This window comes from Solanum tuberosum, unplaced genomic scaffold (assembly GCF_000226075.1).
Source record: "Solanum tuberosum cultivar DM 1-3 516 R44 unplaced genomic scaffold, SolTub_3.0 scf00076, whole genome shotgun sequence".
Classification (NCBI taxonomy): Eukaryota; Viridiplantae; Streptophyta; class Magnoliopsida; order Solanales; family Solanaceae; genus Solanum; species Solanum tuberosum.
Genome location: NW_006239000.1, coordinates 450,744 through 468,081, shown reverse-complemented (window position 1 = coordinate 468,081; position 17,338 = coordinate 450,744). Strand labels below are relative to the sequence as shown.

Genomic DNA, 17,338 nt, shown 5'->3' with positions numbered 1-17,338 from the left:
TCCACCATACTAATATTGGAGCTTGAAGTTGTCCTTCTTCATGCCTAATCTTTTCCCGTGCCTGATTGAAATATAAATCAAAATCATTATTAGTAGATGATTCAAGCTCAAGATAATTATTCATCCAATCATCCGTATCATCGCTTCTAGGTTTACAAGATGGAGGTTCAACTATTGGAATATTTTTTTCCATAGATTTATATGTATTATATAACTCTCTAGCTTTTATATATATGCTACTTTTACAATCTTCAACACTAGGAGTTTCATCATCTCTAATTTCTAAATTTGCATAAATCTTTTCAACCATTCTTTCAACACCTTTTAATTTGTAATTTGGGTTGAAAGTAGTAGCAGTCAAATAGATTTGAGGAATAGGGAAAAAATATTTTTTGAATTTTTCAATCATAAAAGCAAGGGAATTTTCAAATCGATCTTTTCCTTTATATTTTGCAAATTCAGATGAAATAGCACAAATATTTACTAAAACAGAAGAAATAGTTGGATAATATTGACCAGAAGCAGCATTTGTTGCTTTATAAAAAACACTTAAAAATTCAATAAGTTCTTTTGTATTTTCCCAATCTTCATAGCCAATTCTCAAATTCGGGTCCGCATTATGAGCATTAAAAACTAATTGTACCGGCTCTTGATAAATATAAGCAACTTGAAGCATTTCAAATAAAGAATTCCATCTAGTGCATACTTCTTTTGGAACTTTTCTATATTCAAGTCCACATTCTTTACAACGATTTTTAAATTTTGTAATTCTAGCTTTTATTTTAGCTTTAAAAATCCAATTACAAGCAAGTCTAATTTTTTCACAAGAAATTCCAAATTGAGAAATACCATCTTTTACTATCAAATTATACACATGTGCGGCACACTTAATATGAAAAGAATCATTATCAATTGGACAAAGTCTACATTTTAAATAATCAATTGCTTTTAAATTATTAGAAGCATTATCTAAAGTGACACTCATTATTTTATCACATATTCCATAAAATTGTAAAATATAGCTTATTTATGTTGCTATATAAGAACCGGTTTTAGTTTTTTCAACATATTTATATCCTAATATTCGTTTTTGCATGTTCCATTCATGGTCAATCCAATGGACAGTAATTGCAAAATAATCATTACCATTAGGACTACGTCCCATATCAGAAGTAATAAATAATCTACCATCATAATAAACAAATAAACAACGAAGAAAATGATAATATTCTTTTTGATATTTAAAAAGATCACTTTTAATTGTACTTCTTGGAATACCTTCATAATCTGGGTTATACAATTCCCGAATATACTAAATAAAACTAGGATGTGAAGGAAATGAAAAAGGCAAACCACAAACAGCAACCATTTTAGCTAATTCTCTACGATTTTTTTCTTCACTATATGTTCTGTATGTGCTTCGGCTACCCGGGTTAGTCATATTTAATACACTTTGAACCATATTAGAACCTCCAACTCCCATAGAATTTTCAGGTATGAGTATTCCATTTCTATTAGCCCTTTCTATATCATCTAGGCGAACAAATTCTTTATTACACTTTCTCAAATGTGTTCTTAGTCGTCCCGTTCCCCCTTGTGTACCCGTAATTAAATGTTTCATGATCAATTTACATTTCGTGCAAGTAACAGTAATTTTTTCCTCATTTTGTACCAAAAATTTTCATACTAAAGATCTTTTAACACATATAGCGGTCTTTGAAAAAGTAGGTAAAGAGGGGACTTTATCTTGTTCCGGTAATTCGGTAGTCGGACTAGTAGGGGTAGGGGTCTCATCATCTTCCTCATTTATTTCTACTTTCTCATCTAATTCTTCCTCAAAATTAGTAAAACATCTATTTAAAGTTTCATGATCTACTTCATTTTCGGAATTAAATTCAATAGGTCATGAGTCTCGTGTAAAAGAAGTTTCATCAATATGAGTATAATCATTAGTATTAATTCTAAATCTAGGAGGTGGCAAATTTTTAGAATTAGAACTACTTCCTTCTCCCCTATTATTTTTTCTTTTCGACATTGGTCTTTTTACCACTATATTTTTCCAAATTCATGTTCAAGTTTAAAATAATTAATATTATGAAAAACAAGCAAAGATAATATAACAAAAAAAATAAAATAACTTAATTAATAAACAAATAAAAAATTAAAGTTGGAACGAATGTACCGAACGTCTACGTAAAAGTAGACGTATAACCAAAGCCGAAATTGAGAGATGCCAATTGAAGCTTCCGATTTACTTCAAATAAATCTCCGAAATTCGAACTCCAAGTCAATATCACAAAATAATAATTATGAATTTATGAGAGTTTGAAAATTAAGAGATTTTATAAGATATTAATGAAATTGTTTGTAAATTTGTAATTTAAAAGAAAAAATATGGGTATATTTATAGTGTTAAGGGGTAGAGAGGGGTGGGGCAGTTTGGAGCCGTTTTGGGCCCCAGCCCAACGGCTAAAAGGGCCCAACGGCTAATTATAACGTTCAACTTTTAAAAATTAATAATAATAATAATAATAAATTGATCGTTGAACCGGACAAGAACCGGTTCTTACCGAACCAAATCAACCGGATCATTTATCAATTATATTTACTCTCAGTCGATACTTACTTGTCTGTTGTACTTAATTTATGTCTACTTTTACTTTTCAAGTTTGAAAACTCAAGATATAATTTTACTATTTTAATACTTATTTAGCCCTTATTATTAAAGTAGTATTCATTTCCTAACATTTATATCACCAGTTTTAGTAATTAAAAGGGGTAGGTTACAAAGGAACGTAAACATGTACTAGTAATCAGTTTACGTTAAAAAAGGTACAATTAAACAAAGCGTACTTGCTTGTAACTTGTAAAGACAAAAACCTCAACCACTTTCTGGCATTTTCATAATTGTGTTATGCCCACAAGAATAGAAGGTAATAACATACGGGGAAACTAAAACTAAGGCAAAACAAAAAAATTTATACTTTGATTCCTATATTCCATACACGTGATTCCTAAACTCGCAACGATGTTGCTACAATGGAAATTAAATAAGAGCAAGAAAACAACATCTACTTTCAAATAAAAGCAGTTCGTCCGTCCCTCCTACTATGCTTGTCGTATGCAGTGTTGAATTTGTCAACAAGCTCGTTCATTGTACTACAACCATAAAAAAATCAAAGACGTTAGATTATTTATGACTTGGCTCATTGACTTCACAAAATCAGAGATGACCAAGTGCACTACAAAATTTGTGATAATACTTGTGACAACTTATTTACCAGCACTTGCACTGTTCCACACTTATAGCTCTATTTTAATAGTACTAATTTGCAGATGGCGCTTAACTAGTAAACAGTTTTGACGAGCTTAATTGAGAGATAGAGCTGCCTACTAACCTTTATGAACATACAAGTATAAAATTATCAATTGGAAAGAGGAAAGCCCATGGGTGTATTTAGCATAAACCTCTCTTCCGTATATCACAGCAGCCTCAATTAAGTACCTTTGATGAATTCTATTCCTTTTTTTATCAGGTGAGATAACTACTACCTCTGATGAATTTATTTCTTCTATCAGCTATACTCATTGTCATTATTATTATTCCACCAAAGTACACTTTAGTCCTAAAAACTATATTACACTAGAAAATATATCAAGAATGAAAATGAGAAAGAAGAAGGAAGGGACGTAAAAGTTTATGTTAAAACCTAGGTGAGCAATTTTTACCAAATCACAAAATAACATATCATCGTGATCAAATTAAAAAAGAAGAAGTTGTAGAAGCCTCAAACATCATACCTAGAGCAGTTGGTGAACATGGCGAGGTAACTAACTAATAATGTGTCATTATACTCCTGCAACAAAAGAAAGAACAAATTAAAATGATAGAATCAGACAAGCAGTCAAAATATATTAGGTGCACTACAGCAAATATAAGATCTCTCATAACCAATTTGCAGGTCAAAACTCGAACTAGTAGTCACCATTTATAGATCTTGAGGTTCTTTATGAACATACAAGTATAAAATTATCAATTGAAAAGAGGAAAGCCCATGGGTGTATTTAGCATAAACCTCTCTTCCGTATATCACAGCAGCCTCAATTAAGTACCTTTGATGAATTCTATTCCTTTTTTTATCAGGTGAGATAACTACTACCTCTGATGAATTTATTTCTTCTATCAGCTATACTCATTGTCATTATTATTATTCCACCAAAGTACACTTTAGTCCTAAAAATTATATTACACTGGAAAATATATCAAGAATGAAAAAGAGAAAGAAGAAGGAAGAGACGTAAAAGTTCATGTTAAAAGCTAGTTGAGCAATTTTTATCAAATCACAAAATAACATATCATCATGATCAAATTAAAAAAGAAGAAGTTGTAGAAGCCTCAAACATCATACCTAGAGCAGTTGGTGAACATGGCGAGGTAACTAACTAATAATGTGTCATTATACTCCTGCAACAAAAGAAAGAACAAATTAAAATGATAGAATCAGACAAGCAGTCAAAATATATTAGGTGCACTACAACAAATATAAGATCTCTCATAACCAATTTGCAGGTCAAAACTCGAACTAGTAGTCACCATTTACAGATCTTGAGGATTTTTTGGTCCATTTACGAACGAGGCTTTTTAGCCCAGCCTCATTTGGCCCAACCCGCAAGCCTTAGAGGCCAGCCCGTGGGCTATGAATATTTAAAAATATTTCTTATATATATTTTTAGTAGTCTTTTATTTGTAAATTTTTATCAATAAATATTTTTAAAAATAAAAATCAAGTCTTTAAACTAGCTAGTTTTTTGTGGGAGGAATGGTGGAGTAATTAATATTTTTACGCTAAATCTTATGTTGACTATTATGTATTTTTGTAAGTATTCACCGATATGTGTGATTCATAAATGTATTTTTGTAAGTATTCAATGAAGTGTGTGATTCATAAATGAAAATTTGTATGTATTGATGTCGTCTTCATAGACATCAACGTTCGATACTCTTAGATACTCTTTCTAAGAGAGTAATATTGTTCATTTTTAGGTTGAAGGGCCAACACGTCCCAACCCGTGGCCCGCTTAGGGCTGGGTTGGGCTGCTATTTTATAGGCCTTTTAATTTAAAGGGCCAGCCCGTCCCAACCCGTTTCACTCTCTAGCCCATTAGGATTGGGTTGGGTTGAGTTGGGCCAGTCCATTTTGACAGCTCTAACTGTGATACTAAAACCATTTGAGGAAGAAAAGACAGAGAACATGGCTCGATAATCTTTTTATATACAAATATTTATGTAACACATGTTTGGTATGGTACCAATTCTCCACCTCCTATCTTCACCTCTACCTACCACATGTGAATTGAAAAGGCAGCCATTTGTTTCTTGAAAAGACACAATTTTTACTACTAAATATTATTAACTTCCTGAATAACATCATTCTATGGAATTTATAGTCATCTTTTCCCTTTTACCAGATAACCATCCTCTCTTTCGCACACGAAAAAGTACGAGCTGCCTTGAGTTCTATCTTTCTCCTCTTAATTAACAAGCAAAAGAACAAAAAGTGATAAATAAGTTTGAAAACAAAAGGAATTCAATAAGGTGCTCAAATGCAAATTTCCGGAGATGTTAAGAACTCACAGCTTTGTGAATAAGCATATCCGATTCTTGTGCATCACTCCCTGATGAATACCATCCCAGTACATAAAAGTTAGGAAAAACCTTTTTATCTGCATAAAATTCCCAACTTAAGTATTATGAGCTACAAACGTAACTGTATATAGAATTTTAACTATCAAGTTATCAAAAACCAGCTACAAGCTATTGTTAGTCTTAGACATAACTTGGTAATTGCCTATCTTAAGCATAGGTTGATACCTCAACAAAATAAGACAACTAACCCGCCACAATAGATCAAACACTGCTACAATGGTATAAGATAAACTCATGAAAGTGTATAAAATTCAATTTCAAACTAATTCGAGTAGCAATATGGATGGCGGATCATGTGTTTGCTCTATTCACGCTCATATCATTCTACTTCAATATAATTTGCCTTTTATAACCAAATTAATGATTTACTAAAACTGGAATTATGAATTCTAAACGTGAAGAAAACTCACAGAGCTCCTGCTTCTTCTCGAGGAAAGCGCGGTCGAGGGAGTGAGTAGCGGGATCATAGAGTAGTTCGAAGTTGTTGAAGATCTCAACAGTACGACCACTCTGTACGCCGATTACACAATCGAAAACCCTAGGCGGTGCGGAAGGTGAATCAGCACCGTTGGAGGAGTGGGAAGAAGGAGGTTGGGATTGGGACTTGACACGAGTGTAGTGATCCGAGGATGGAGCTTAAATGTCAAGCCGCTACTCGACGATGACGCCATTATCGCCGTTCCTCTTCCCGGAGCTGCCTTAAGGTTCGCCGGGGAACAAATTTCGGAGAAGAGAAGAAGGGTAAATTTTCAATTTCTGCCACTATAAATGACAACTTTGTTAATAAAACTTAAAGGAATTACCTTTGGCGAAATTGTATGAAATAACAAACTATTAATTCAAATTAAATGTTATAGCCATAGTTTCTTTTATTTGTAATTCGCAGCAAACATTTCATATTTTTTGTCATTCATTTATATACCGAAATATACAATAATAGTCACCGCTAGCAATACGTTTTAGTGGCAACATTAGTTGCCGCTAATACTTATAATAATCGCCACTAATAATATGTTTTAGTGTCGCCACCAATACCTATAATTGTGGCCACTAATAATATGTTTTAGTGGCAACATATGTCGCCGCTAATACGTATAATAGTCGCCACTAATACCAAATTACCAATAATTGTCACCCTAATAATTTGTTTTATTGGCAACATAAGTCGCTACTAATACCTATAACAGTCGCCACTAATAATATGTTTTAAATATTTAAATAACTGAATCCTCTTTGAAGAAATAAAGTAATACTTTATTCTTTTCAAATTTAATGTTTTGTTTTTGAAAAATTTAAATAACTTGATGTTATTCGGAATTTATTGTGTAAAAGCTTCAATATTTATTTTTTATTTTTTGAAAAACAAAAATATAGAGTGAGCTCCTTTGACCAAAATTAGGGACATATGGGCCTATGGGAGGAAGGAGAACGCAATTTTGGGCTTAGAAGTCAATCTAGAAAATATAGGCTGTGTATATAATCAAGAATAACTTTCACATATAGCAAATGTAAAAATCATATTTGTATGTTATAATTATAGTTTGTATAATTGCGCTGCATAACAAACTTTATGTTTACTATGACTATTAATCTGATATCTCGGTATACATATACATAAAAAATCTGTATTTGGGTCTATTTGTATATTTTGGTATACAAATGGGTCCTGCATTTGTATATTTCGGTATACAAATGGGTTCTACATTTGTATATTTTGGTCTATTTGTATATTTCAGTATACAATGGGTTCTGCATTTGTATATTTCGGTATACAAATGAGTCCTGCATTTGTATATTTCGGTCTATTTGTATATTTTGATATACAAATGGGATTACAAAAAACATGAAATGTTTGCTGCGAATTACAAATAAAAGAAACTATAGCTATAACATTTAATTTGAATTAATAGTTTTTATTTCATACAATTTGCAACTTTCACATATAGCAAACGTAAAAATCATATTTGTATGTTATAACTATAGTTTGTATAATTGCGCTCTATAGCAAACTTTATGTTTGCTATGACTATTAATCTGTATATTTTGGTATACATATACATAAAAAAATCTGTATTTGGGTCTATTTGTATATTTCGGTATACAAATGGGTCTTGCATTAGTATACTTCGGCATACAAATGGGTCCTGCATTTGTATATTTTGGTATACAAATGGGTCCTGCATTTGCATATTTCGGTATACAAATGGGTCTTGCATTTGTATATTTCGGTATACAAATGGGATGACAAAAAATATGGAATGTTTGCTGCGAATTACAAATAAAAGAAACTATGGCTATAACATTTAATTTGAATTAATGATTTGTTATTTCATACAATTTTCCCTATAATCAAAGGTTTTTTCTTTCATAAATAGCCACTTTTTAGTCCTATAATTTAAATTAGCTCATACTATTGAGATTTCATAACTAAAACTTCATGAAAATGATTTTTTTTTTTTTGTTTTATGACAAATATGTCTAGCCCGCGACATTACTACTAAAATCAGTTGATGTGGGAGAGGGATATTGAACCAATACTTTGGAATTATCGTTTCACTTGTTTGGTGTAAAAGAAAATTAAATAACATTAAAAAAAGTATTTAAGTTATCTACGTCATTAGTATAAGATATACTCATTTACATCATTAAATAACTTTCTAGTTGTCTTAATCTTAGCGTAATCTATCGTATGTAACATGTTGAGACATGGATTCCTCAAATTATTAATTATTAGTTATTAGAAGTCTGATGCAACTATATATATATATATATATATACGAACAACTACAATAACAATAACATATATTCAGTGTAATGCTATAAATGACAAGTTTTGAAGAGAGTAGTATATTGCACAGATATTACTCTTAATTTGGAAGGAAGAGAGGTTGTTTTGATAAGGACCCTCGGTTTAAGGGAAAACATATCAAAATAGTTCAGGTAAATAAATGGAAGTGAAGAAAGCCACGGCAAAATATAACAAAAATACAATACAATAATCAAAGTACAATAAACAACAAATAATAACAAAAATCGAAAAACAAGAAATTACAACAGTACTACTAATTAATTAATGTTAGTATTAATGAGTTTTAATGTTACCAAAGCTCATATTTTAACGAGAGACTTACATATATATATATATATATCTCCGAGTAATATATATATATATATCTCTGAGTAACTTACTAATGTAAGAAATTCTTTACATTGGCATTATATATAACATAAATTTACGTATTTAATTTCATTGGCTAGTAGTTGAAAATAGCATCGACTTCACACGATACCTCTGATTAATCAAATCATGTGTGCATATAGGTTACCCTAATTAGAACAAAAGTTGTAAAGGAACTGCTCGACGTTATGCACATTATTGAATAAAAGAGACATTTTTTTTAACTTACTATTTGGGAGTTTGTAATATTCCCTTTTGTTCTCTTGTCATTTGTAGGCATCAAACTTAGACATCACAACATTATACTCTTTTACACGGTATATAATATATACAATCACTTTTCATCTTTGTAATATGTTATAAAAACAACAACAACCATCTCTTTCATATGTTAGTACGAATTTTTTAATTAAAACTAAAATTATTGTATTTGACAATTATATGAAAAGTACCATATCTCAAAAATTAATAAAAAGTTGAGAAAATTATGACTTTTCATCAAACAGTAACACCTTGGAATAAAATAAGACGAAGAGAGTAATGTAATTGAATTTAAAATGAATCTCGCCAAAGGCAAAATGATGCTTTTATTGTCGATGTTCTACCCAATCTCATCTCTTTTTATGTTCATCTATTTTTTAAACTTGAAATTTTGTTCAAGATGTAATTAAGGATAAAAAATTTAACTTAAATCACTCGATGATTGAGACATATTATAAATAAGTAATCAAAAATATATTCTTATAACACAGGAGCTAGTAAATTGTTAGATATTTTAGAGAATGAAAGAAGTGAATCTAAGTCTTTAGATTTATATGGTTGAATGTTTATGTAAGGAGTATATTTTATGTACGTACTAAAGTATATATATTTCTTTGTGTGATCTCTTAACCCCACGACTACAAAATCTCATTTCACTACTTATTAAAGTAGATAACGATGCTGAGGACAATGAATTATTCTTGCAAAGTTCACGTGCAACGTACCACAATCATATATTGTTACTTTATTGATACTTCATCCCTTATCGACTTTTGATCGTGATTAGAAAGATTCAACATTTGAAATTTATGAATTTATAGTATTACAAACTTGAGTTAATATATATTCATGAAAATCCTTTGATTACCAGCTATACAAGATAGATGAGTTCGAAGAAAGTGAACAACTAATCAACATAATTTTATCAAACAATTACGTTATAATGTAAATAAATATTTTTTTAATAATATAAGAATATTTACTTTTTTATATCGTGAATCGTATTCATATATTTTTCCTCTTTAAGGTCCCTTTTTTCTTTATTAATAAAAACTAGCATTAGACACATATTGCCAAGCGGAATTGCTTTTAAAAAAAGCTAACAATTGCGCAGATCTATCACTTCGATATACCTAATAATATTATGTTAAATGATTTCATGACAAACACTTCAAATTATTTGTGTTAATGGATTTGTCAATTATTCCACTAATGGCATAATTAGGAAATTATTTACCATTTTTTTATTGAATTAGGTGTTAAAGGCGACAAAATTCTATCTGGCGTTATTTCTCATGCCCAAATTTCTATTAATAAAATTATATTTTGGACATTGGAATCTGTGTCGGCCGTAATAATTTATAAAGCAATGCATATTGCTTGATGAATTATAAAATTACGTATACTATAGAAAATGTTAGTACGTAATAAGATCTGATCCAAAAATATATATATAAGATTATAAAATCTGCACTATGTCATACATGATTCACATATAGGGACATATATTTATTTTTATTACCTCTCTCCGGTTTTATTTTATGATCCACCCATCGCACGAGTACATATATCAGTTTCTATTACTTCCTTTGCTTCAATTTGTTTGTCTGATTTGATTTGACATGAAATTTAATAGAATAAAAAGATTTTTGAATCTAAAATCATGATAAAAGCTTGCAATATAATAATAGGAAAAAACCTCGCTCCGCTCTACATAACATTTTTTTTTTCATTTTCAACCCTCTCTGATATTATTTTAACCTAAAAATAGTGGACACAAACAAATATGGCAACAGTAGAATATCCTTTTTCTTATGAATATATGAGTATTACATAGGGTGCTATATGAAAACACTTAGGGGTCGTTTGGTTTGAAAATGAGTTATGATGGGATAAGTTATGTTGGGATAAGTTATGTTGGGATTAGTTATGATGGGATAAGTTGTGTTGGGATTATTTTTTATTGAGTGTTTGGTTTGTTGTATTCAAAATAATAAATTTTAAGAACAATTTATTTGTTTACAAAAATGCCCTTCATTAATGTAAAAAGTGATATAACAAAAGGGTTGAAAGAGACATTTTTGTCATTTACCTATTTTATCCCGGGATAAGTTATCCCGGGATTACTATACCACCCTAGGTTAGGGATAACTTATCCCGGTACTAATTATTAATCCCGGGATAAGTTATCCCGAACTTGCCAACCAAACAACAAAATAAGCGGTACTATAATTTAATCCCGGGACTATTTGGTATTATCCCTCACACCAAACGACCCCTTAAGGCATATAGCTATGCTTGGGATTGTTCCAAAACCTCACGTGGTAAGGCAGCCACAATTGCATATATCTTATCATCAAAAAGAGAAATGAAAGCCACTAAAGTCGTATCCAAGCAAAATAAATAGAGACAAACTAGGAAATTATATTATTCTTATTTAGTGGTGGTGGTTGAGTGGTAGGGTGGTGGGGTGGTGGTGGTGGGGGGGTCAGTTACTCAGCTAGTGTTACATTATTTTATATATATAGATATAAATATATTGTATACTACGTGTGGTGTGTAAAGTTTTTCGACATATTTAAGGCTTTGCGTGTATTTGTTGTTGTTAGGTGGTACTGTCCTTTGACAACTTTTCCCTTTCCTTTCCTTTCCTTTCCCACACAAAGGAATCGAGTGAAAAAGTCATAAATTAACGTTCAATATAATTTTAATATGATATCAGAGTTGGACATATTTCTAATTTAATTGCGCGTGTCTTTCCAACTTAGAAACCCAACTTATAGCAAATTAAAGGGAGTTCAAATTTTGTTTTCGCCTGATTTTTAGTAATACATTGATCATGAAATTACGGATGTTGAACGATCCATCATGTTATGTTTGTTTACGCACCAAAAACCATACATTGGGTGTGCAAGAGGGGAAAATGTTAAAATGTATTACATAAGTTGAAGGAATGCATTGTTATCTCCTAATTATAATATGATTTTAGACAATATATACCGTATAATCTAATTTTTGGGGTTTAATAGATTGGGAGACACACACTTCATCTATTCTTGAACGGCAATAACTACATACTCAATAAAATCCCATAAAGTGAGAGTCTGAAGAGGGTACATAAAATATACACTAACTTATTTCTTTCAGTAGATAGATTGTTTTCAATAAACACTCGATTCAAGTGAACTTACTCTATTCTTGAGTTATCCAATATTGAACCTCCACGTCCTGTACTTCAAGATACACAAATGAATTTGTTCGATGTGATCGGCAACGGAAAACCAACGCTCTAAATTGCATTTTCTTTAAAAAAAAAAAACACTAGAGGATATATATATCCATAGGACTTTATTTTTTTGAATTAAGACTAAGATTGATAAAACCATATTTTGATAGAATAGTTTGGCATAATTCATTGGCAATCATGTTATCAAGTCGAAGATTTATCGAAAATAATTTATGTTTCATTCACAATTATATATTTGAAATTAAAGTAGTTTTAGAAAATTTCTATTTGGTGAGATATTTGGACAGTATTGCCCTAATTTAAAATAATCAATTCTCCTTTAGCTGTCTTTATTATAAGTTTTTTAGAAAAAAGTTCAGAATTAATTAAGATATATAGAAGCATATTATATATGTCGGCTGACTAATAACGTGGAGTTTCACACAGAGAAACCACAAATAATATATGGTCAACAAAATGGATATTCTATCAGAATCAAGTCATTATCAACCTAATTGGCATCTTAAGTACAAAAACAAAAGCTACTTTTTAGTTTTTGTTGCTATAAACTTCAATGTTTAAGTAGCTTTTGTTGTACTAATTATTCTGCTAGATCTCCTCATATCAAATTATCCTTGTCTAAAAGAATCATTTCCTTATTTGTACTTTATTAATTAGCATTAATTACTTCTGTCACAAAATCATACAACTCAGAATTTACTCTTCCGTAACATAGTTTCACATATTTTTACGGTTTTTTGGTTAGTGGAATAAGAATAATAATTTTGAGATATTTTATAAGCTTATTTTATCTTATGTTTAATTGTGAGTAATATTTTAGTTTCAGGATTATCTTATCCTACTATTATAATAAAAATTAAATGACATCACAAGATGAATATAATTCTATGGAATATCCTTATTTATCTTATCCCACCAATCAAACGACCCTCCCGAGTATAGTTCCTATCATTTTCACATTTTCCCACTCAAGCCAACTCTATGTTAGTTTTAGCTTATGTTATTTGAATTCTTCAAAAATATTAGCATGGTGTATGTTAAATCCTTTAAAAGTACTGTACTTTGAAAAATTAAAACATCAATATTTTTGAAGAGCGCGACCAACATAATTTTTCAGATGCCAAAACCATAAATTTCCCCTCCTCCATCATTGAACCCCCTCTGTCCTTCCCCCCAGGTCCCCTTTTTTTCCCTTCTCTCTCTCTTTTATTTCTCTTTTCATAAGCATATTCTTTCTCTCTCTAGGGTTTTCACTTTCACCTGAAATAGTGTTGTTAAATTTGAATGATATGTTAGGATCCTTTGGTTCTTCATCATCTCAATCTCACCCTCATCATGATGAAGAATCTTCTGATCATCATCAACGGCGTAGATTCACCGCTACTACTACAACTATCACCACCACCACCACAACGACCTCACCAGCTATTCAAATCCGCCAGCTACTCATTAGCTGTGCGGAGTTGATTTCGCGGTCCGATTTCTCGGCCGCGAAAAGACTCCTTACCATATTATCAACTAACTCTTCTCCTTTTGGTGATTCAACTGAACGGTTAGTCCATCAGTTTACTCGCGCACTTTCCCTTCGTCTCAACCGCTATATATCGTCAACCACCAATCATTTCATGACACCTGTTGAAACAACTCCAACTGATTCTTCATCTTCGTTGCCATCGTCATCATTAGCTCTAATTCAATCATCATATCTTTCTCTAAATCAAGTTACCCCTTTTATAAGGTTTACTCAATTAACCGCTAATCAAGCGATTTTAGAAGCGATTAACGGTAATCATCAAGCAATCCACATCGTTGATTTCGACATTAATCACGGGGTTCAATGGCCACCGTTAATGCAAGCACTAGCTGATCGTTACCCTGCTCCTACTCTTCGAATCACCGGTACTGGAAATGACCTTGATACCCTTCGTAGAACAGGTGATCGTTTAGCTAAATTTGCTCACTCATTAGGGTTGAGATTTCAATTCCATCCTCTTTATATCGCCAATAATAACCGCGATCACGATGAAGATCCTTCTATTATTTCCTCCATTGTACTTCTCCCTGATGAAACCCTAGCTATCAACTGTGTTTTCTATCTCCACCGCCTTTTAAAAGACCGCGAAAAATTAAGGATTTTTTTGCATAGGGTTAAGTCAATGAACCCTAAAATTGTTACAATCGCGGAGAAGGAAGCAAATCATAACCATCCTCTTTTTTTACAAAGATTTATCGAGGCGTTGGATTATTATACAGCTGTGTTTGATTCATTGGAAGCTACATTGCCACCGGGTAGTCGTGAGAGGATGACAGTTGAACAAGTGTGGTTTGGGAGAGAGATAGTTGATATCGTGGCGATGGAAGGAGATAAAAGGAAAGAAAGACATGAAAGGTTTAGATCATGGGAAGTTATGTTGAGGAGTTGTGGATTTAGTAATGTTGCTTTAAGCCCTTTTGCATTATCACAAGCTAAGCTTCTTTTGAGACTTCATTATCCTTCTGAAGGCTATCAACTCGGAGTTTCGAGTAATTCTTTCTTCTTAGGTTGGCAAAATCAACCTCTTTTCTCCATCTCGTCTTGGCGTTGAGAAAAACTATCAAATAGCCAAGTTCAGAGGGTAATTAAGACTACTGATAGTTTAGGAGGGATCTGAAGAAAACGCGTGAAGTATAGGGGAAAGAAAACCCTAAATAACAAGATTTTCTAGTGAAGTTGTAGTAGTAGAAATTTGCATGGTGAAGGACAATGAATTGAGGTATTGAAATTTCATGGGTTTTTTTGTTTGTTTTGTTTAACTTATTGATATGAATGTTTTAAATTTTAACATAAGAGGACTAGGTTGATGATATATAGTATTTAAGTTAACTAGTCTTTGTATAATGCAAGATCTTGATCAACTTATTTTTATTTTTAATTATTTGTTGTTGTTGTTGATGATGAAAGATTCTCATGTTATTACCAAATTGTTAGGTAAGTGGCACTTTGGAGTGGGAAAATGATGTATATTCCAATTAAAGGTGTTAATTTACCCTACCATATTGTTTGTTTGTATTAGTAATGGTGGATGGCTTCATTATCTTTCACTTTATAATGCTAATCATTCTTCACCTTTTCATTTAGTACTTTAGTTATAGAGAACATTTTTTGTTTATTTTATTATATGATTCCTTATCAAAGTCTTTATCTTGTTGCATTTTCTTATTGTACTTTACAAAAGATTTCTGGTATTAATGGAAAGTGGTCACATTTGGAAAAAGATATGGGGCCAACAAGAAAGTCATTTTCTTTGTTGAAAAAAATGATTTTTTGAGATAGTAATAACTAATAGTTGATTAATCATCTGAGAAATCAATCAATAAGAGTTGTATACCCCATATTCTACTATTTTCCTTCCCCTAAAATTTCTTATATATATATGAGATTTTGTTTTTTTTTTATGGAAGAAGGGGAGGAGGAGATTCTTGAACATGCATGAGAATTGTTGTTATTGTTTTGTGTCTTTGATATAGGACCATAATCAATTGCCCTAAATTGTGCCCAATTGTCCCCTCAACAAAACCATCAAAGTTGTCAAAATAGGGTTATTCTTGTTACCCACTTTGCCCCCCACCCCCCTACAATGGGATCTCTATCGTGTCTAGTGTTTATCCCTAGGACCACCTCTCTTTTAATTTAAATTTACATCTTTTTAAGCTATCATTTTTTTCATAAATTTTAGATGAAAATTTACTTCAAATATATGTTTGATAAAAAATTATGTTCAAAAATATTTTCAAGTTTCCAAAAACGGAGTCAAACAAGTTTTTGGACGAAATGTTACACAACAAAACTTCAAATTTCAAATTTTCAACTTCAAAATCTATGATGAGCTGATTTTCTCTTTATACCATGTTGTAGCCATGCCTTGTTTCATCATACTAATCAGTGGTGATTTGATGTAAAGTTTAGACATATCCTTATGGTTTTTAGGTCAATAAGCATAGAGGAGATGATAAACTGAAAAGCACTGTATATGGTATGCAAGAAAAGAAGTATTAATTTTTGTTGAGTAGTGAAAAGAAGGAAGAGGCTTCTTTTTAATTTTTAATGGCTAGGGAGTAGTAGGTGATGTATTTGACAGGTTGATAAGATGGTTACTAATAGTTGATGTATTGACACCAATTCACGCAAGAGAAACTTTACTTTACTGTATACCTTTTTTTATCAATTCATGATCATAACAAGAATAAGAGGTTCTATTTTTCTCTGCATAAATCCTTTGTTTGCTTGTGTGAGTTGTGTGTTGATGATAGTGATTTCAGAATAAGTATTTTTTGTTGTTACAGTTTATGTGAAGGTGTTTGATTAAGTATGGACAGATTTTAAGAAAAAAAATAAAGATCAGACGTAACAAATATATTTGATGTAATTCTATAAGTGGAGTACTTATGGTTTTAATAGACTATAAAAACGAAGATTTGAATCTTGTGGTGTTCAACTAAAGATTTGATATATATAAAAAATGTATCAAAATGTTTTTTAATATTGTGGTCTTAAATATGTAATGTGAAAAATTATAACAGAGTTTCTAAAGAAGAAAAGAGATTCTTTTTCAATGTACTAAAGAGAAAGTAAGACAAACAAATTTAAGAGAGTAAGATTTAAGTTAAATTAGTGCTCTTTCTGTCTCAATTTGTATGTAACACGCCTTTCTTTTATTCCATCTCAAAAAGAATGAGTATTACCTTTCTTTAATTAGAAAAAAAATCAAACTTTTACCCCAACGATTTAGAAGACACGAATATCTAAAGTTTGTTTCAAAAAACTTTTTTTCTTTTTTAAATTTTGTGTCTAGCCAAATTATATCACATAAATTTGGACAAATCAAACACTACTAAATATGAATATATATATATCATTCTTTTTTTAGATCGACCAAAAAATAATGATTTCCGATGGTTGGGGTGG

General features: G+C 31.0%; 1 protein-coding gene across 1 annotated transcript; it reads left to right on the top strand.

Moving 5' to 3' along the window:
• The first annotated feature begins 13,662 nt into the window (after nucleotides 1-13,662).
• On the top strand, nucleotides 13,663-15,172 carry LOC102588337 (scarecrow-like protein 18). Its single transcript, XM_006346000.2, has one exon. The coding sequence runs from the start codon at nucleotides 13,683-13,685 to the stop codon at nucleotides 14,976-14,978; it is 1,296 nt and encodes a 431-aa protein (XP_006346062.1). The 5' UTR covers nucleotides 13,663-13,682; the 3' UTR covers nucleotides 14,979-15,172.
• The last annotated feature ends 2,166 nt before the right edge of the window (nucleotides 15,173-17,338 follow it).